This window comes from Protopterus annectens, chromosome 2.part2 (assembly GCF_019279795.1).
Source record: "Protopterus annectens isolate FY-2018-M chromosome 2.part2, PAN1.0, whole genome shotgun sequence".
In the NCBI taxonomy this organism is placed as follows: Eukaryota; Metazoa; Chordata; order Ceratodontiformes; family Protopteridae; genus Protopterus; species Protopterus annectens.
In genome coordinates, this window is record NC_056730.1 from 407,898,458 (window position 1) to 407,919,998 (window position 21,541).

The 21,541-nt window shown below is 41.9% G+C and overlaps 1 protein-coding gene across 1 annotated transcript in view; it reads left to right on the forward strand.

The window, feature by feature from the left end:
* The window catches only part of LOC122795945 (baculoviral IAP repeat-containing protein 1-like), a 378,361-nt gene that overhangs the window by 48,218 nt on the left and 308,602 nt on the right, over window positions 1-21,541 (forward strand). Inside the window, exon 5 of the mRNA XM_044064428.1 lies at window positions 7,592-7,717. Within this exon, the coding sequence (XP_043920363.1) occupies window positions 7,592-7,717 (126 nt within the window). The remainder of the gene's footprint in view (window positions 1-7,591; window positions 7,718-21,541) is intronic.

A 21,541-nucleotide genomic window follows, 5' to 3' on the forward strand; every position in this document is an offset into this window, starting at 1 on the left:
TGACAACAGCACAGTTGCTTTATCATTGAAAGCCACTTTCATTGAATGGAAGGTATTGCCTTGCCTTGTTATGTAATGGTGGAAATGGTACATATAAATTGCTATTTCAGTGATTTTTTTTCAGCTTTTTGTCTGTTGGACAAAAAAATGTTTGGGAAATAATCATGAATCTGTTGGTCATTATTCCCTAATTTCATGACATGATATTTGTACTTTCCTTTGGTATCTATAGTGACTTCAAGGTTGTACTGCATTTTCCATTTTTTAATACTACTCTAAAGATCTTTGTTGACATGTTTCATTGTAGTCATAATGTAAGAGGGTGAGGATTTCTTACAACTGTTTATTAATATGGTAGTTCACCATAGAGGTTTATTCTTGCATTTGCTGTTATGATTAGTGCAGATGGGTACTGACTTTTCTATGCAGCTGTTTAGCGCTCTCAGTTGAGTCGACTTGCAGAGCATTGTTGGGAATTTTGCAAAGGTCTTCTACAAGCTGAAATAAGTTTGCCCTGGTGAAATCCATAAAGACTGTGTCTCATTTAGTGATGGAGTAGTACCACTAGGCCTGACAGAAAAAATGACTGACTTGTAGTCAGATTTAATGAAGAATGAGGAGATGCAGGGTGGGGTACAGGTAGGGGCTAGGTTGGTAAGGACTAGGTCAAGAATATTAGACCCTGTAGTGCATAGTTTTACAATTTGCTCTATTGTATTATCATTAACAAAGCCCAGAAAACACTGAGCATATCAATGTTTAGAGGTGTTTATATTTATTTATTTATTTATTTAGTTGTCTTTGTAGATTAGGAAAAGTCATTTTCAGTGGATGCCTAAGGAGAAAAGCTCCACATTTAAGTTACACATGATGCACATTTACAATTGCAGGGTAAAAACATCTGTACATGAGCTTATTTAAATGATTTTTAGATATTTCTTACATGAACACAGCATTTTAACACAAAAACAGGAGAAAAATTACCATAAATTGGCTAATTATTGAATAGAAAAATAAATACAATAACATTTAAATGTATTTATAGCATGGTGGCTGCAGGGGAATGATCAAACTGGGGTGCTTTTGAGGTTAGTAATAATTTGCAGACAGACAAGTAGTAATGTGGCTTAAAAATTCATGATAAGAGAGATATGAAAGGAGAAATTATGGAAATGACCAGGAAGATAAATGGACAGAGGATGAATTGTATTTAAAGGTGGGTTGTGAGAGGAGGAGAAGGAGTAAGAGTTTAGGAAATCAGTGCAGTATGAGTATGAGGAGGAGCAGATCCGGCCTTAGGTCAACTGGTGCCCTAGGCAAAAGGTCTCCACAGTGCCCCCCAACACCACCATATGCCCCCATCCTGGGCTACCTAAACCATCCAGATTACTGGAAAAGCACCCCCTGCTAGAGCGGCGCCCTAGGTGGCTGCCTAGTTGGCCTATGCCTAAGGCGGCTATGAGGAGGAGCAATAAGGTACAAAAGATTAGGAAGCAGATTGACTGTAAGGGCTGGAGAAAAGTGACTAAAGCAAGCAAGGTGAGCAGGGCTAACCTGGCTAGCTTTACTTGGATTAATTTAGGTGTCCCACTTAGTATTTGGGTCATTGAAATCCCCTTGTAAGAACACATTTATTTTGGTATTTAATCCTTCATGATGTGAAGGTAATTTCCATGACCTTCAAAGGACTTTGATGAGAAGCTGTAGCTAATAATGAAGTAATAGCTGGAGTTGTTAACTGTGATTTAGCTCTCCAGGAGCTCCATGTTAACACTATGGGTAATTTAACATGTTTTTTTTTTAATTATTCAAAGTACATTGCAAGTATTACTGAGTGATTCCGGTGGTGGTGCTGTGGTAGCGTTGTCACCTCACAGTAAGACGTTGTCCTGTTCGATTCTCAGCTAGAGCGTCTTCTGTGTTGAGACATGCGTGAATGGTGCGTACCTTCATTGAAGGTTGTGTGTCAGGGCTGGCAACTCGGCACGTAAAAATCTACTGCCAATCATTAGCAGACCGGAGTTCCGCTGTGGCGACCCCTAACTGGGAAAAGCCGAAAGACACAACAACATTGCAAGTATTACTGAGTGTCATCTACGTGCAGTGGCTAGTGTTGTTGTCACCCAGAGACTGAGGTTCAGTCCTGACCTGTTTTTTTTTTTTTTTTTTTTAATTTGCATGTTCTTCCCAGGGTCAATTAGCTTGCTGACTACCAAGGATATGCTGTTTACATAATTCAAAACTTTCCGTAGGTTTCAATGTGCATTTGGAACCATTAAATGGACTAACAAGGACTCAAGATGGATGTCCAAGGTATAGCCTTACTTATACCTAATGCTTCATTAGGTTCTGGCACAGTGGAGCAATGAACTGTAATATGTGGTTACTAATAGTCAAATAGAAGGTTCTGACTTGCTGTTCTGGTTATGATGACCTTCTGATGAAATTCTGCATTTGAATTAAAAGAAAGAGAGATTAAAAGAGAATTTGGAATTTTATTTTTCATAGAAGGCAAAAATCCCCAGACATGCCTTCCTTGCAAAACTCTTTGTCCCTGTATCACTTTTAATACAATTAACTGTAAGACCAGTACACTTCTGGGAAGTGTAGATGGGTGCTGACTTCTGTCAAACAGAGTGAATTTTTCACTGTTTAACACTATTGATCAAGTTTATGTCAAACAGACATTGTGCAATGTTTATTAATGTAGTCTGCATGGCAGTTAAACACATGGGGATTAACAGGTTTATATTAGGTGTTGAGCTATCTTACAGAAGGACCAATGTCCAGACCTTTAGGCACTTAGGTAACTCCATTTTCTGTTTTTAAGTTTAAAGTCTTAAAAACAGTGATTTTAAGATTAAAGAAAAATCCTCCCACCCTCAGAACATGTTAAAACTAATTATTTTATTAATACATTTAACTTACAAACATACTATTTGCCTTAATAGTTCATAAAAAAACTAAATGAAAACCTCAGGCAGAAGTGAGATGTCATGCTACTTATTATCAATCATATCATCCCTCTTACTTCCCTCTCATGTAACAGGCCATGGCTAGGCATTCCATGCCCTTTTACTATGACAGTATTTATTGACATTGGTGCTCAGAGCAGTTTAAGGCAGTGCTTACCTCATGATCTCCAATCAAATGTTACTTAATTCATTCAACCTTGCTGGAAGGCATTCAGATGTTTCTAGACTATGAACTGCTTAACCAATCTGGGGTGCACCTTAAACTTACCCATGTCTGGCATGGTCCCATGAAGGACAAAAAAATTATTAGTGCCTTACTGGATAAAGAGTGAGCCAGACTGTTCCTACCAAGAGACAAGGCCTCTCATATTACACTTGTCTTTGCAGATCTGGCAAAGACTACCTGCTCAACAGTCAGAATGTTTCTAAGTACAATGTGCAGTATGTCAGTCTCCATCATAGTGGACCTTCTAGCCAGGCTGGATATGAAAAATAGTGTTTCTTTAGAAATTTACAGGCAGAGCTCATCCATCCTCTACAGCAGATAAAACAGCTGTTCCCTGCTATTAGAAATTAGTTTTTCTGATGGATCTGACATGAAGAAAACAAGCAGGAAATAGTCTTTGTGATTTCAGAAGGAACACGGCCTTAACTAAAGATGCCTCAAAGGAGCAGTTCTACAGAGAATGGCTATGATTCTGGCACCAAAATCCCTTAAAACAGTTTGTCAACCAGAGACTTTAAATGTTATAACACAGCCATGTGGTGCATAAGCAAACAAGGAGATATGCACTTAAACAGCTTTGTGGACTAATTAGGATGGCCTAGGAGACAGCATCTCCAGGATTCCTACTTTCCAAAAGATCAGAACACAGTGACAGATAAATTGAGCAGATAATGATCTAACAACCATTAATGGATACTTAACTCAAAAATCTGTCAGATTCTGAGACAAAAATGAGGTATTTCCCAATAGACTGACTTGCATCAGAGAAGATTTAACAGCTTAAAAGATTCTGTTCTGGATTCCCAAGATATAGATGAGCTCCTTCCATCTTTCTTCCTATTCCCCTAATTATCAGTGTACTGCAAAAGATCAGAGCATGCAGAACCAGTATCTTTCTGTCACCCCTTTGTGGCCAAGATAACCATGGTTTGTCTTGCTGGGTGAGGAGTGTCTGTTACAGCTCCCACAAATTAGCACAATTGTGACTCTGAAAGAAATGGCATTGATACCCTCAAATCAAAAGGGCCCCAGGTTTGCAATTTGGATGCTGTCAGCTTGATTCCCTCTAAAGACCAATTTTCTGAGTAGTACGCATTTTGCAAGAGGGCATAAATCCCAGCACTTGAAAAATCTTGCCTGTCCAAATGGAAGAGATTCTCTTTATGCTGTCTAGGAGAATGATGTCCATGGAAGCTAAAGAGCAAGAAGTCCTATGATACTTTTCAGAATTCTTCCTCCATTACGTCTCCTATGCATCTATTAATAGACATGCCTACTATGTTTGATTGAATTGCACCAGCTTCTAAATATGATGTCATACATTTCTGCATGGAACTCATTACCGCAAGTACATATAAACTCTATTAATGTGTGTGTTTAAGAAAAATAGGCATACATAACTGTTGCAGTGGTCAAGCCCCAACTTGCACCCAAAGTATGTGGGCTTTGCCCCCAAACACTTACATGTTCCCATGCTGAGGTTGCTCCAGATTGGAAAATTAAGTCATTAAAAAACAAAAATAATGATCACTCCTTTTCCACTATCCACTGTACCTTTTTGAAGAATGAACACCTACAGTTTGAGCCTAAATGAATTACACAACAAATAGCAAGGAATCGTAGCATGAGCAAATAATATCTTCAGCCAATATACTTTAAGAAACAGCAAAACAACCAAGATTGAGCAAGTCGAGGTAAACCATATTAAAGTGTACTTTTCAACTATTCCTGCATGTCTGCATATGGGTTCCCCATCTCCGCTATCACTGTGAAGCAGTTTCTGATAGAGGTTCCACACATGAAGTTCTTAGATAACCTGGGCCAACGTATGTAATCTTAACTATGGGTCATTCTGAATCAACCTTCTCAGCAACACCCACATCCATATCCAAGGAAACACTATTTGTGGAGGCCTCCATCTCAGTTAAAAGAATTTCTGAGGTGTTCATTGCTTTGTGTAGGAAGCCTTAAATACCCATGGGGCACAGTGAGTCTTTAGATGAACACTTGTTTTATTCCTAAGGGGGTCTGAGGTTTGAAACTCAAATAATAAAATAAAGTATGCACTTACCTGTCTTTTATCTAAGCTCACAGAACAGGGTAGAAGGATATTACATTTGCAGGAATGCACACAGCACAGAAACTATGTAACAAGAATGACTGTTCTCTGACAGTCAGACCAATGCTTCATATTCTTCATGACAAGTAAGGAGGATAGGCGAGTTTCCAAGCAAGCAAGCACTTTCTAAGTGGCTGCCTAGCTGTATTGCATCCTGTTACAAGAGTAATGGAAAGGCTGTAGGGGATCATGTGAGAGCACACTCAACCAGGGCACTAACCATCACAGCAGCTTTTTTTTAGGGTAGCATCAATGCACATCATTTGTGAGGCAGTGCTTAGACCTTTGTGCATACCTTCCCAAGCGTTGGTTCTTCAGTCCAGGAATATGGCAAGAATAGCAACTGCAGTTCTATAAGGAATGCTGTAGAAGCCACCACCTTTACAGGGCATCTAACTGCTTCATTGTCTACCCATGGAAAAGTAATCTTACTGCAGTAGTGATCTTTATAATACAGTACAGTTTTGTGAGTAAACTCATCATAAGAATAGCTGTTTGAGTAGTAAGATCATTGCTGCAGTATTGTCTGTCTGTCTGTCATCCTCCTGCCTCACTTAGTCTTCATAAGTTCATAGGTGTATACTAGGCTAATGACCACAAGGGCTTTTTTCAACCTAACCATGCATCCAAATCTCTGATAAGTTCTGGTACCCATGACAATTGTAAGCAGGGGCTTGGGAGATGAAATATTTACAATCAGGGGCCTAAGAGCTGTGTCCATTAGAGATACAGGTGCCAAACCAGGGATAAATTTCCTGTTCCCCATCCAATTTTCCAAGTTACACTTGAATTGGGATCATACCATCACTACCCCATATGCCTGGGGTGTGGAGAAAAGTAAGACATCACCACTCCCACCAGAGGGGTAAGATCTTATATTAAAAAAGGAAAAAAGGGAGAGTGGTTAGTGCTCAGAGTTTTGCCCATTGTTCCCCACCAACCTATCATTTTCACTCAGTGGCATCCTAGAGAAAACATGGCTGAAAGCTACTAGGCTTAGGTCTTTAGGACATGATGATCAGGTGCATTTTATGCTGCTAGCCAAGACACACTAAAAAAAAAAACTGGAAATGATGTGAGCTGTTCCTATTTTAGCCATATTTTAGGCTGATGTATTGGGCTAGGAGAGGAGGACATCTTCATTCTAAGGAGCATATGTAAATCCACTGGAACTCAGAATGCAAATGAGGACAATCACCATGGTAATTGCCCATGGATGAGTAATCATAATGCAGTGTATAGCTCAAAAGCTACTCTTATAGTGAGTTTGCTCACACACCTGTACTTTTGTGCTGCAAGTTTATGAACTGTTATAATTCCTGGCCAATAGGCCCTGATCATGTTACAAACAGAGGACTGTGACTTTGTAGAACTTTACTCAGTAAGAAAGTGAGAAAGAGAAAAGTCCAGCTTCCATAAAGGAAGAACATTCATTCATTCATTATTCATTCATTGAGTGATACTTTCTGTTCAGGCGTGCAATGTATCCAGAGCTTATTCCAGCAACAAAATTCATTAAAAGAAAACCATTTATGAAGTGGATTCCAATCCATCACAGGACACTCTGCTTGAGTGACCATGCGCACACACACACACACACACACACACACACACACACACACACACACACACACACACACACACACACACACACACACACACACACACACACATGCATTTGCACACACTACACATAGACACACACTCGTGCGCTTGAATCTACAAGTAATTTAGAGAAATGTGAGTTCAACCACAAACATCTTTTTGATAAAAAACAGGGACCCCAGTGAAGAAACACAGGGAAGGCATGCACCACTGTGAGGCAGTAATGCTGACTGCTGCACTGCTGTGCACCCTGAAGAAAATAAGAGAAACACAGTGATAAGACAAGAAAAATAAGTACAGAAAAAGTGTAAAATGTATGACAAGCTAAGATGCAGAAAAATATGATTTCCAAATTCTGATAAATGTATTGAGAATTTTTGAATCAAAACTAACGAAACATGATTGGGAGGGTGGCCTAATGGTTAAGGTGTTTGCCTTACAAATGCAAGGTACAGTACAGGGAATCTCAGGGATAATTGATTCTAGTTAAAAAAAATGGCTTCAATAAGGGCAGTTAGCTTAGTACTAATCTATGAACCTATGAACCTATGATAATGAAAACATTTTTAATGTATAGATAACCTTACTAAGTAACTCATTGAATAGCTGCAGTAGTTCACTGACTTGTTGATATGTTAACTTACAAAGTCTGTTAAATTAATTCAGGGAATCTGGAACCTGACCTGAACATCTTTGCAGATGAAGACGTGCGTTTGGAATCATTCAAAACATGGCCAAAAGATGCCAAAAAATCTCCAAGAGACTTAGCAGCAGCTGGATTTTTCTACATAGGTATGGTGATTCATTAAAATTAACTTTATTTTTCAAAATGGACAAATACATGACAGGATGTTTCATTTATTGAATTGATATTTTTACATTCCCATTTGTGTGGTAAAGCAAAAGGACAGACTTAAGTAACATGATCCAAAGTTTCACATAACTAGTTAAACAATATTTCATCCATCTTTTCTGTCCCCTTATTCCAAAGTTCATCCTGCATTTTCCGCTGTTTGAGTTAATTTCTCATGTCTGACCATTTTGCCTTATTCCTCATAAACCTACAAGCTCCCTCAGTATTTTCTTTACAGTATGTAGCAGTTAAAATGCTATCCTTCCTCAAAATCTTAATTTTCAATAAAGAAAATGCAGTACCAGCCAGAGGTGGGAGGGTGACATATTTCCAAGACCATTTGTCATCCTGGACTAGAACTAAATCCACTGTTGCATTTTTCTTGTTGGTACCTGGATTACCTGTCTCAGATTCCTAGTGTACTTTTCATGATCAAGTTTACTGTGGCCTTTGATTTTAAACTCTTTTTGTTTATCATAGTTCTTGCGTACAGGATTGAAGTCTCACACAATGACTAAGATGTCATTTGGCACTAAAAAACATTTCTTCTAATTACTGTTCATGAGGACTACGTGCTTTCTTAGGAGATCTGTAAATAAAAATGTTGATGAATTTGCTTCCTGCTTTGTTTAAATTTAAAAACTAGTCCATCCTTAGTGGCTGCCAGGTATTATTTAACATACTTTTTAGTGTTTCTCCTTCAATGTATGCTATCACAGTGATACATAAAACATGAACGACCATCCAAGTTGTAGCTAATATTACCATCTTTAAGCCCTAATTCAGTTATTCTGACTACGTCAGGGCTTTTTATTTTAATGGTATAATTTATTCATTTTCCCATTAGGATTTTTACATTAATGTGAGGAATACTCATTTTTTGAAGATTAAAACAATTCACTTCAATATTTGCCTCCCTAAAAATATGATTATGTTTTTAATGAGTAGGCTAATGTTCATATTTGTCTTCCTTTTAGATTGAGATGAAAACTAGTAGACAGGTATTTCTCAGCTTATTTAAAAAGATGGGCATTTATCATTAAATTCTGTGTTCTTGTCACTTATTCTTAATATTAATCTTCAGATGATGTTTGATTGTTCCTTTTCTTCTATAAATGTATTCACTTCTGAAAACACAAGAAAGTTGACTTTCTATCATTCATTCATTCAGTCCCTGCCTTTTATAAATTTCCTACAAGAAGGTAAATTCTTCCACTGTTGTTACTACTATTTCACAAGTCTTCAGTTCCCACATGAACAATTACCTGCCTTTCTTCATATTTGGTTCTAATATCCTCATGCTATTTTATAACTTTGCTCCTATTAGACAAGAAACCATTGGAATTGTCAGAGTATTATCCACAAATGTTAAATATCAATGCCTCTTAAAAAGGAGCTCCCACTATGCAAAGCTCATGTTTAGATTTTTTTCTCCCTTCTTTTTATTAACACATGCTCCATTTTTAATTTTTCCATTTTTCCATCTATGAGTATTTCAGGTAGTGCCTTTAGTGCATTCCTTTGTTCTCCTTCTTCTTCTTTTTATTTTTGCTTTTCACATTATTAAGGGTTTTTTTTATTTCATTTTCCCTGACACATTGTTATGTGAAAGGTGAAGCTCTTCATTCTGTTGCCTGTCAAAATGTATGTTATACACATTCCCTAACTGCTTAAAAATGTCTTTCTGTACACTTTATGGTATTGTGTTCTCTAGAATTTTCCCCTCTTCTCACCCAATAATTGTTTCTTTACTTTTATTGTCACCCCAGGTTTTTCCTCATCACAGGTGCCAAGTATGGGGTGATTCTTCTCATGTAACCATCTCATACACACCTTAAGACTGCTCTGTCTCAAAGTTGGTCAAATTCCCTTATAATTTCCTGCTAATAACTTCTCAAATGTCTGAATATAAGCATTCATCATACATGCACAATTTCCCTTTGATATGTCCTGTTGTCTTGCTACCTAACATTTCAGATCATTGACATTTAAATTACATTTTGAGTGACTGGGGATGTTTACTAAATCAACTTGTAACTCTTCTGCTTGTTAAAAAAATGTCTGCCACTTTATGTCCCAGTTGCAGCCATTTCAGTAATGAAATAGACTTAAAAAATGTATTGTCAAGGATATTCCCCGGGATTCAATAAAGCAATTTTACCGTGCCAAAATAGTGTAGCAGCTTCTGCACGGAATATGGCCGCCGAGCACTTCAGTAAACAAGGCTGGGGGTGTCCACGAGCCTGCCAGCACTATTCTGGCATGGACACCACTGAATAATGCTAATTACCTCATTTGCTGGTGAAAACCATGCAAATGCGGTGAATTAGCAATTCATTAACCAGGCAGGCATCTGTGTCAGAGCAGTGTCCATTGCAGAAATGTTTTCGGTTACTAACCGTGTATATTTCTACAAAAATCAAAACGGGGGCATGACAGCTCAAAGTAAAGCATGTACTATGATCATTAGGCATTCCACTGGCCAAAAATATGGCCATTGGCATGGAAAACAGTTGCAAAATAATAAAAATAAAAGTTTTTTTTTTTGGCCAATTTCGGCTGTTTAAGCGGGTCTATATTAAAAGAATGAAGGTGTACTTACCCAAATACCTAAACGCCAACACGTCTTCCGAAATCCGAAATGTCGAATCATCATGGTTGGCCCTTCTGCAGTATATCTCCGTAAGTAAGTACGGTAAGTGTGCGATAGTTACGGACCTTAGGGTTAGGGTGCATGTTAAGGTAAATGCATAGATGGTAATGTATGTGAGATTTAGTGTAGGGTTAGAAGCAGGGTTTTGTTAAGTGTATGGGTGTAGATTATTTAGTTTATTTGGGTATAGCCTCTTAAGGTAAGTGTGCGATAGTTGCGGACCTTTGGGTTAGGGTGCAGGTTAAGGTAAGTGCATACATGGTGGTATAAGCAAGATTTAGTGTAGGGTTAGAAGTAGGGTTTAGTTTAGGGTTAGAGGTAGGGTTTTGGTTAGTGTATGTATGTGGTTTATTTAGTTTATTTGGGTAGGTAATATGTACCAGGCAGTGGGGTGGGACAACTATGACGGTTCGCCTTTTTGAATTTTGCGGTTTAGCGCGTTCAGTATATTTGTGGTTCGCAGAATATGTGTTGTCGTTTAGGTATTCGGGTAAGTAAACCTTCGTGCTTTTAATATAAACCCATTTAAGCATAGCACAGCGGTGTACAAACGAGATCTTGCAGAAAATGTTTAAAAAAAATGTGACAAGAAAATTTTAAGTGAAATCTGCATTTTGCCATTATAGTGGGTAGCAAGCAGAACCAAAACAATAATAAGTAACACTGGTTGCTATGGACATAGGCTCTGGTGTAGTGGTGTAACAAGGAACTAAGGCAGTGGGGTAGGCAAATGAGCTAAGTTTACTGAATAGCAAAATGGGAGACTATTGTCTGAATACACCTAACTGTGTAGGAGCTATAATGCAGTGGTGTAAGCAGGGGAAACAGCTGACAAGAAAAGGGGGTGTGTCATGTGTGGTGTAAGCACATTGGAGCTCCACGGCTTCCATTTGAGCTTAGCTAAGCACAGCTAAGCAAGGGGGTGTGCCTGAGGCTATATATATATTTATTCCATGAAATGAGGAGCGTGTTTGCATACAGGGCAGGGCCATTTCTGCTTAAAAGTGTTTACCTTAGCTAAATGGGTTTGTGCGGTGCGCACTGGGTCTTAAACAAAAAAAAATTAAAACCCAGAAATAGCAGAACTGTTTACATTTGGGCAGCAGGTGGCTTAAAAGGAGTGGAAATGGGAAGGGAAAAAAACAGGAAATAGCAGAATAAAAGCAATCAAGTACAAATAGTATAGCTGGCACGTGGAATGTTTCATAGTCAGCCAGTAATACAGGCAGCATCTGCAGCACAACAGTATAAACTATGCAAACACCTCTTAGTCTGTTTTTTCTCACAAACTCTGCACCATTGGTGTACACACACAGGGGAATTTTAACTGATAAAATGTTAGGGGCTGCTGTTGCTTTGATACATCAGTATGTGCTAGAGGCTGAGTGTGGTGAGGAGGATAATGCTGACAACTGCCCCAGACTGAGGAGGAGAAGAGTGTTCAGATCCAGGGTAACCTACCAAGGGCTACATAATCTGGAGATACTAGAGTGCTACAGGATGGACAGGGACAAACTTTAACAACTCATCGAGGTGTGCCACCCTCACCTTAGACCCAGAGCCAACAGAGGGGAACCCAACCCAGTGGATACCAAGGTATATGTATCCTTAAGAATACTAGCTACAGGTACTTTCCAAAGACCTAATGGGGACATCGTGGGGGTCTCACAGGCATCTGCATCCAGGGTACTCCACCAGTTCCTGGATGCCATGTCACATGCCGGTGAGCACATTTACTTCTGCAGCACTCCTGAGGAAAAGACCAGCAATATGCACCTCTTCCACTATGTAACAGACTACCTAGAAGTACTGGGTGCCGTAGACTGCATGCACATCCACATCAAAGCACCACCCGGTGAACAGGGTAGGGCTTACATAAATCGCAAGGGCTTTCACTCTATCAACTGCCAGTTCAGGTGCAACGCCCAGGGCATTATCATTAATTTGTTTGCTGGCAGCCCTGGAAGCTGTCACAATTCCCACATCTGGCATTCCTCACAGCTGTACCAGTGATTTGCCAGGGGGGACATCCCATATGGCTATCTGGTGGAGGATGCTGGCTATGCACTGGAGCCGTAGATGATGACACCCATTAGAAATGCACACACATGCAATCAAGAATGTCATAGTGAGGAACACGCACAAACCAAGATCATTACAGAGCTTGTGTATGGGATGCTCAAGTCACGGTTCCACTGCCTTGACATATCTGGTGGAGCCCTGCAGTACTCTCCAGCCACATGTGCACACATGTTCATAGTATGTGCCATGCTACACAATATTATCCTGCGGAAACAGCTGCAGCAGGAAAAGCACGGGGAAGGACCACACAGCCCCTCACCATTGCCAAGGTCCCCACAAGCACAGAGGGACTCAGATGAGGAACCCCCTGAACCATCTCTTGTAGGCAGATGGAGGCATGCCCAGTATTCCCTGGCCTTGGCAAGGAGGCAATGCATAGCATAAAAACACTGACACTGTAGGAACCCAGGGACTGACACCTCTCTCTGACTTGCACACACAGTGAAATGGATGCCACTCACATCACACTACCTGTACCTTACCATGTAAAGGCAGTGTACTGAGTGCATCCGACATAGGCAGCCCTCAAGCACCATCCACACAACTGCTGCAGGCACAAGGTAAGTCAGTCTTCTTAACAATAAATGAAAGGAGTAGTATGTTCTGCTAGTATGTCTATGGTATTGCTGCATGCATGCAAGGGAATGGGGTAGCAAACTGCGATAGCAGACAACTGACAGCTGTGTGGGACACCAGGAAATGTGGCTTCCCCACACTATGCAGTAGTACCCAAGGTGACAAATCACACTGCAGTATATGTGGGGGGCCAACTAACTGGGGGATCATAGGTCACAGGCAGGGATGTCAATGTGGGGGTCCCATACTCGCCTCTCAGCCTCACCCAGCAAGTCAGCCATAGAAAACCATTAAGAAATGTCTGGCAAAGGCCCACAAATGATGACAGTGATGAAATACCCCCCCCCCTTACAGACTTACACAGTGATATCGCAGCAGGTCCTGCAGTTGCAGTAAGGCTCTGAAGGGTAAGAAGTCTGAAACTCAAACAATCTGACCTGTGGTCTTTAGTGATATGCCTCTATTCTCCAAAACAGAGCACAGTACTATGCTAAATGGAACCAAAATATAAAACAAATATCAGCACAGTCTGTGCAAATGTGTACAGTTGACAGGTGTGCTCCACTCACACCCATATTCCCATAGAAATGCAGTAACATGTATGTTTGTAGGGAAATAGCAGCAGAGCACACATTGCCAGGGCTGTCCCAATCAACATGATAAGTTGTTACATGTCCACAATATGCAGAGGTCAGTGAGCTATGTATATATGTGGTTAATACTGTCAGGATGTTGCCAGCACTTACTCCCAGCTGTTGTGTCATAGTGGCCTAGGTATAGTACTGTGGTTGACAGGGCCGTGTTCAAAGAAATGCAGTGCCAACTATTCTGCATGTCAGCTACACTTACAGTAGGAGTTGTACACACTGTCCAGATGTCAATATCTGTTATTGCAGGAAAGCTGGACAGGTCATGGACAGGAGGCCACACATATAGACAGTACACACCTGGGAGTAACCTACACAGTGCCTACCATACCTCTCAACTGTACAGACCTATTGCAGAATGTCCAGAGGTTTGCATCATATTTGTGGTCTGTATATCCTGAAATAGTGGTTGTCTGGCAATTCATTGGTAAATCACGTAAGACTAAGGTTAGAAATAATGACAGATTGTAGTGTCAGACTTCATACCCTGTAGAAAATTGCATGCTAATGCAAAACCTGTTGTTGAATCGCCTTTCTAGATTGGTAAGGCCAATACTTAAAAGTGGCCCCTATATTTAGGCCTTCATCCCCCAATTACTTATGGCTTTGTCCATATGTCTGGCTCTCAGAAGTTGAGAGGTATGGTGCCTAGTAGGACAGCAGGCACATGAAGGTCAGTGTACTGCCAGTTTATAAAGGACTGCCACCTTTCTATGTCAGCACTGACAACATATCACTGGCCAACGGCAATACCCCTGGAATGACACAGGTTGTCTCAGAAGGAGCACAAGTATGCTTTGTGTATCTGTTCTGCTTGTCCTAACATTGCATTTGCCTTTCAACTATTCGCAAAACAAGAAAGGTTCATGTAAAAACAACAATGGCAGACAGTGTAGAAGCAGACGTCATAACCATACAAGCAAACAAGCAATTACCAAACCAGTCTCCCAACTGTCTATGATGTTCATCGTGTTACCCTGCTGCAGTCATCGCACTTGGGTTATCCTGCCATCAGGCTTTCCCGCAGTCAGCCTGAATTCCAAAGTCTTGGTCCAGCGTCGGTTGCTATCGCTTCTTCCCTGACGTCAGTGCGCCAGGGGTATATGAGAGGCATCCGACGCCATTTTCTTCAGTATTTCTTGTCGCGCAGTGCCCGAAGCAGAAGCAGTTCGCAAGTGCCGGTCGGCCGACACCTGAGATTTTCGAATCGAGTTTCAGTCCGAAGTCTTCAAAGCTAAGTACCCCATTGGGGAACCTTTTCTTGCCTCAGTCCGATGTCAGAAAAAGTTAACAATTGCATTTCTTGTGGGAAGCAAATACCTCATAAGGACTTTCATTCTTTTTGTATACCTTGCCTAGGCCCAGACCACGACGTCACTGGTTGTCAGTTTTGTGCTAGGTTCAATAAGTGAACTACAAAGCGACGCTTTGATTTGGCACAACACTACGGTAGGAAGTTTAATTACTCTATGCCGTCGGAGCAACCGACTACCGGCGTGCATAAAAAATGCAAAGATAAAGAAAGGCAGCCTAGATCCATGCCAGACTCTGAGCCCTCGGCTGGGCCGGTCGCTGGTTCTCCGGTTTTCAGTGAGGCGCCTACGCAGCCCCTGGCTACTGCTGAATTGGATCCCCAGACCACTTCGGATTCTCCAGCAGAGAGTTCTAGGCCGATGCAGCCATTTTCTTTAGGCCCTACCAACGACATTGCAGTAGGAGAAGCCGGTGCTGTAGAAACACCTTCGGTTTCTGAAGGTGTCTTCAGACCGACTACTCTCACCATAAAATCTTATGCTAAGCTTAAGACTCCTCTAAAACCAAAAAAGACTACACTTCAGTCTCCAGGTCAAGGCCCTATGCCTAAGAAACAGATGCTTAAATTGGCTGAAGATTTAATTTCTTTGATCAGGGGTTCCCAACCCCCCCGACAAAAGGCCTAGACAAGAGGAGGATTATGCCTCCTCTGATCAAGTGTCTGTTTCCTCAGGCTCCACTGAGGAACAGGATTACTCCTTTCCCCCTTATGAAGATTCTGATGCGGAAGACTCCATTCCCTCAGCTTCTCCCCCTGAGGATTATTCCTTTGGGGAAACCTTACATACCATGAGGGAACATTTCCACTGGGAAGGTCAGGACTACTCTGACTCAAAGAAAAGGCTCCAAGAGTTTCTTTTACTCCCCCAGCACAGACCACTTGCTATCCCCCCAGTTTTAGACATTATGGGTGATGTTTTCTTAGAATCTAGTCTAAATCCAGATTCTCTGCCTCCTGCTCCAGCCAAACCAGATAGATAATATAGAGTGCCTGACTCACACAAATTCCTGTACAAAAGCCCTGTTGCTGATCCAGAGACAATCTCCCAGGGTCCCAAAAGGGCTAAGGCTTCTATGGCTAAAAATCCTGTACCCTCTGAAAGGGACTCGAGAGCACTAGATAGGTGGGGGAAGAAGGTTTACACCTCAGCTACTCTAGCTATGAGAGCACTAAATTGTCAATTTCACAAGCTTAAATACCAGCAATTCCTAATGTCTCAAATAAAACAAAAGATGGGCACGCACCCTCAATAGTCTGAATTCAAAGAAATGCAGGATTTGTTGCATGCAGCTGAACAGGTGGGCAAACATACTTTATAATGTGGTTTTGATGCCTTGGAAGCTTCCTCTAGAGCAGCTGTTACTGGGTCTGTTATACGTAGGCATGCTTGGTTAAAGGAACAATCTCTGCCTGATCATGTTAAAGCAAAGTTACTAGATGCACCCTTACAGCAGGATGTCTTATTTGGGGTTAAAGCAGAGGAGGTGTTAAAGAAAATGGAGGATAAGGCAAAATCTATGCAGACGGTCAAAGATTTCTTGCAGGTACAGCCCCCACGCTTCAGCAGAAATTGGCCAACAAAAAATTGGTCCTTTCCAGCTTCTGACAGATCACAGAGGGGTAAATACAGGCGCCCAAGGGGCAGAGGGCAAGCACAAATCCCTTACAAATCTCGCCAGTGGGGCACTGCAACACAGAAGGGAGGAGAAGACAGGCCCCAAACTACTAGAAGGCAAACACAATGACTTAAACCTCAAACTGCCAAGCAAAACTCTCTTGGCAGCTCCCTTGGGAGGAAAATTAGCACTTTTTGCAGACAACTGGCGCATCGTCACAAAGGACAAATGGGTCCTAGACTTTATCTCACAAGGATACAGATTCAATTTCCACACCTTGCCAAGGATAAAAGGAATGCCAAACCTGCCACAAAATCAATGGGCAGAGGCACAAAAACAAATTACAGCTCTCATGAACATGAGAGCCATTCAACTGGTACCTACACAGGAGCAAGGCCAAGGATTTTACTCAAGGCTCTTTCTAGTCCCCAGAAAGGACAATGCTTGGAGACCCATTCTGGACCTTTCAATTTTAAACACCATCTTGCAAGTACCCAAATTCAAGATGCTGACACTACAGCAGCTTCTTCCCATGTTGGGCAAGAAAGCTTGTCTAGTAACGTTGGACCTCAAGGAGGCATACCTGCATGTCCCTGTCAGACAAAATTGCAGAAGATACCTCCATTTCATTGCAGGTTTAACCCATTACCAATTCTCTGCACTGCCCTTTGACTTATCTACTGCACCCAAGGTCTTCACAAAATGCCTGGCACCAGTAATTGCATACTGCAGACAAAGAAGAATTCAAATATACCCATACTTGGACGACTGCCTCATCCAAGCAGAAAGCAAGGACATTCTCTTACAACACCTGGCTTTTGTAAAACATCTTCTAAGTTGCCTAGGGTACACAGTAAACGAAAAGAAATCAAAACTAGTGCCCTCACAAACTATGACATTCCTGGGTGTCAGCTTGAATACAACGGCCCAGATGGCTTATCTGACGCCAGACAAGCAACTACAATTAACTGAATACTTCAGAGCAATGGCAACAAAGACCCAACTCCCTGCAAGAAAAATTCTGCAGGCCTTGGGCTTCATGGCATCTTGCATACTACTAATACCATTTGCAAAACTGCATATGAGGAAATTACAATGGTACCTAAAAAGCGTATGGACTCAACACAGCCACAGCTTGGAAACAATGATATCTCTCATTCCCTGCCTTCAACAGAAGTTTCTATGGTGGTCACAGGCATGTCACCTCAACAAGGGTCAGCCTTTCACCTTACCCCCAGCCAGGCAAACTATGACAACAGATGCATCGGACTATGCCTGGGGGCACACATGGCAGGATGGTACATTCAAGGCATATGGACTGCAGATCAAAGGAATCTGCACATCAATCAAAAAAAAATGCTAGCTGTACAAAATGCTCTGACAGTCTTCAAGGACCTCTTACATCCAGGACAGCTTATCATAAGGACAGACAACACCACAGTAATGTGGTACATAAACAAGGGGGTACACACTCCTACCCTCTATGCAGGCAAGCAATGACCTTGTGGAACACAGCACTGGCTTACCAAGTTCAATTACAAGCACAATTCCTGCCAGGAAAAAAGAACACATTGGCAGACGACCTAAGCAGAAACATCATGGATCCCCACGAGTGGAAACTGGATCCACAAGTATTTGCAATGATAACTCAAAAATGGGGGCTCCCAGACATAGACCTGTTTGTCAGCCCCCAAAACTATCAACTAACAAAATTTTGCACAAGGACTTTTCACCATCAAGCTTGGAAAGTGGATGCACTCTCATTCAGTTGGAAAATGCTGACAGTATATGCCTTTCCTCCATTACCCTTCTCACAAAGGTGCTGCTGAAAGTCAGGATGGAGAGACCCTGAATGATACTCATTGCCCCAGATTGGCCACGCCAGCACTGGTACCCACTATTAAGGAATATGGCCCAGGGCCCACCATGGATTCTACCACAAATTACCCATCTGCTCACACAGCAAGACAATCAGATTCTACACAGCCAGCTCAAAACCTTAAACTTGGCTGCATGGCAAATCACCTAAGCAACCAGCCAGCTCCTCTCTCACAAGCTGTTATGGATGTTATTCTGGAGGCCAGGAGGCCCAGCACCAGGAAGGCCTACTCAGACAAATGGAAAAGATTTTGCACCTGGAACCAAGCTAAAGGCCAAAATACCCTTCAGCCTGACATACCTCAGATTCTGCAATATTTAACTGAGATATTACACAAAGGGCTTTCTTTTTCATCTGTTAAAATCCATGCTTCAGCTATTTCAGCTCACTACAACAATGATCCTCCCTTATTTTCACATCCACTCCTAAGGCAGTTTCTCAGAGCAGCCAAAAACATTAGGCCTCCCAGGAGAGCACCAACACCTACTTAGTACCTCAACATTGTTCTGGAAAAACTTACGCTACCTCCCTTTGAGCCAGCTTTCTCAGCTGACTTAAAGTTTATATCATGGAAGACTGCCCTGCTGCTAGCAATTACTTCAGCGAGAAGAGTTTCAGAGCTTCAGGCACTAATGGCAGTAGAGCCTTTCCTCATTTTTCATCAAGACAGAGTTTCTCTACGAATTAACCCCTCCTTTATGCCTAAGGTGGTATCCAGTGTGGCTCTAAATCAAACCATCCATTTACCCACCTTCTTTCCAAATCCACAGAACAAAGGAGAAAGACTCCTACATTCCTTGGACATTCACAGGCAGCTTCACTACTACTTGGATAAAACTAAGGTTTTCAGAAAATATGACCAGCATTTTGTATCCTATGCTACAGCATCACAAGGAAAGGCTATCTCAAAACAGACCATTTCCAAATGGATAGGACATTGCATACATTTTTGCTACACCCACCATGGAAAACCAGTTCCTGCTAGCATAAGGCCCCACTCTACCAGGGCAGCAGCTACATCTACAGCCTTCCTCAGGGGGTGCCAACCAAGGATATTCTGGAAGCTGCAACTTGGACTTCAGTACACACCTTCACCAAACATTACCACTTACCACTTACCACTTACCACTTTACTCTAAGACTAGAGCTGGCTTCGCCACTGCAGTTTTGCAGGGCCTTCTAGCCTCCTCTAACCCTGTTTGACTCCACCTCCCATCCTTAGCTTTGGGATTCTACCCAAGTGTGATGACTGCAGCAGGGTAACACAATGAACATAGTACAGTTTTGTACCTACCATAAATGTAGATGTTCGATTGTATACCCTGCTGCAGTCCAGGTTACCCTCCCTCCATCCCCTCTGACCTAACTAAGACCAGACCTTTCTATACCTTAAAATCTGTTACAACCTTTGTGGTGTATTTGCTTATAGCTGGAGGGATTTTTTGTTTATGCTACACTTTTTTATTATTGGTACTATCTACTGACCACCATTTGGGGGGGGGGGGGCACCTGACATCTGGGGCAAGAAAAACTGAAGAAAATGGCATCGGATGCCTCTCATATACTCCTGGTGCACTGACGTCAGGGAAGAAGTGACAGCAACCGACGCCGGACCAAGACTTTGGAATTCGAGCCGACTGCTTGACCGCCTGACAGCAGGCTAACCCAAGTGTGATAACTGCAGCAGGGTATACACTCGAACATCTACATTTACGGTAGGTACAAAACTGTACTTTTGGCAGAACATTATTAATACCCTGTCCCCATGTGTGAACCTTTGTCTGACTGTCATATTTAGGCCTGTCCAGATGTCAGTCTGTGACGGTATGACAGGTAGGCCCACATGTAGTCTCATAATAAGATATAGCAACACAAATCTAAGGACCACAGCAAATGGAGTGGTGCAATGATGGACAACCCGCTAAATAAGTCCACAATCTTGTTTGTGATATAACGGCACTTACCCCACTCACATCAGAATTACAAATACATAACAGCAGCCAATGTGGACAAAGCCAGAACTACAGAAGAACAAAGAGACACATAAGGGGAACCACTGGCCAGACAAATGGAGGATGTGCACACCAGAACAAATTGTGCAGTAACATAGGTGCCATACAGTGTATGGAGTCAGTAAACATCACCTGCAAATACACATCACACACCCATTTAAGTGGAGGTCTGCAACAAAACAAAAACCCAAACAATGGACACCTCAGAGGCAAAATCACATGAGAACTCCACAAACCTACACACCACAGACCATGTAGACTCCACACACCAGGGTCTTGCAAACACTAAGGCCTTACCCCAACCCCCAAACACCTACCCTACACAGATAGGCTAACAGCACTGTCCCTCTACCCCATTCCATACAGACTCTGCTGAGGTGACCCCTGTCTGGCATACAAAGCAATCCAGACCCTGCCTTGATGGGACTATTGCACATCTGGAACTCAAGGCCCACTCCATCAACCTGTAGGCACAGCATCAATCTGGGCTATGATATCAGTGCAGCTTGTTGGTCTGATACATACGTATACCACACACTGCCCCATCTGTGGAGTACACTCCCTGTTAACAGCAAGCCAAGTGGCTCAATACCCCTAGTGATGTGCTCCCTGTATAAGTGCATGTGAAACACAACATACAGTCATGTGATTCCACCTGTGTCCCTGCTGGACAGGGGCTCTGTGTGCTGACATGTTGTAACATGGGCTAGACTCTCATCTGCGTGGGTTATAAGGGCCTCAGGGCCAATACACTACTAACGCCATAGCAACCTATCAACCTTTACACAACTGTCTGTTAGTGGTTCACCATATTACTCTGTGCTGCTCTGCCACTGACATACCTGGAAGTCACAGTGGTGTGTGGAATATACTACACATATAATGGACGTTTCTGCACAGTAGAATGCACTCTGTACCCACACCCATACCTCTCAACCTCTGACAGTCGGACATCTGGACAAGATCATTAATAAAACTGGGAC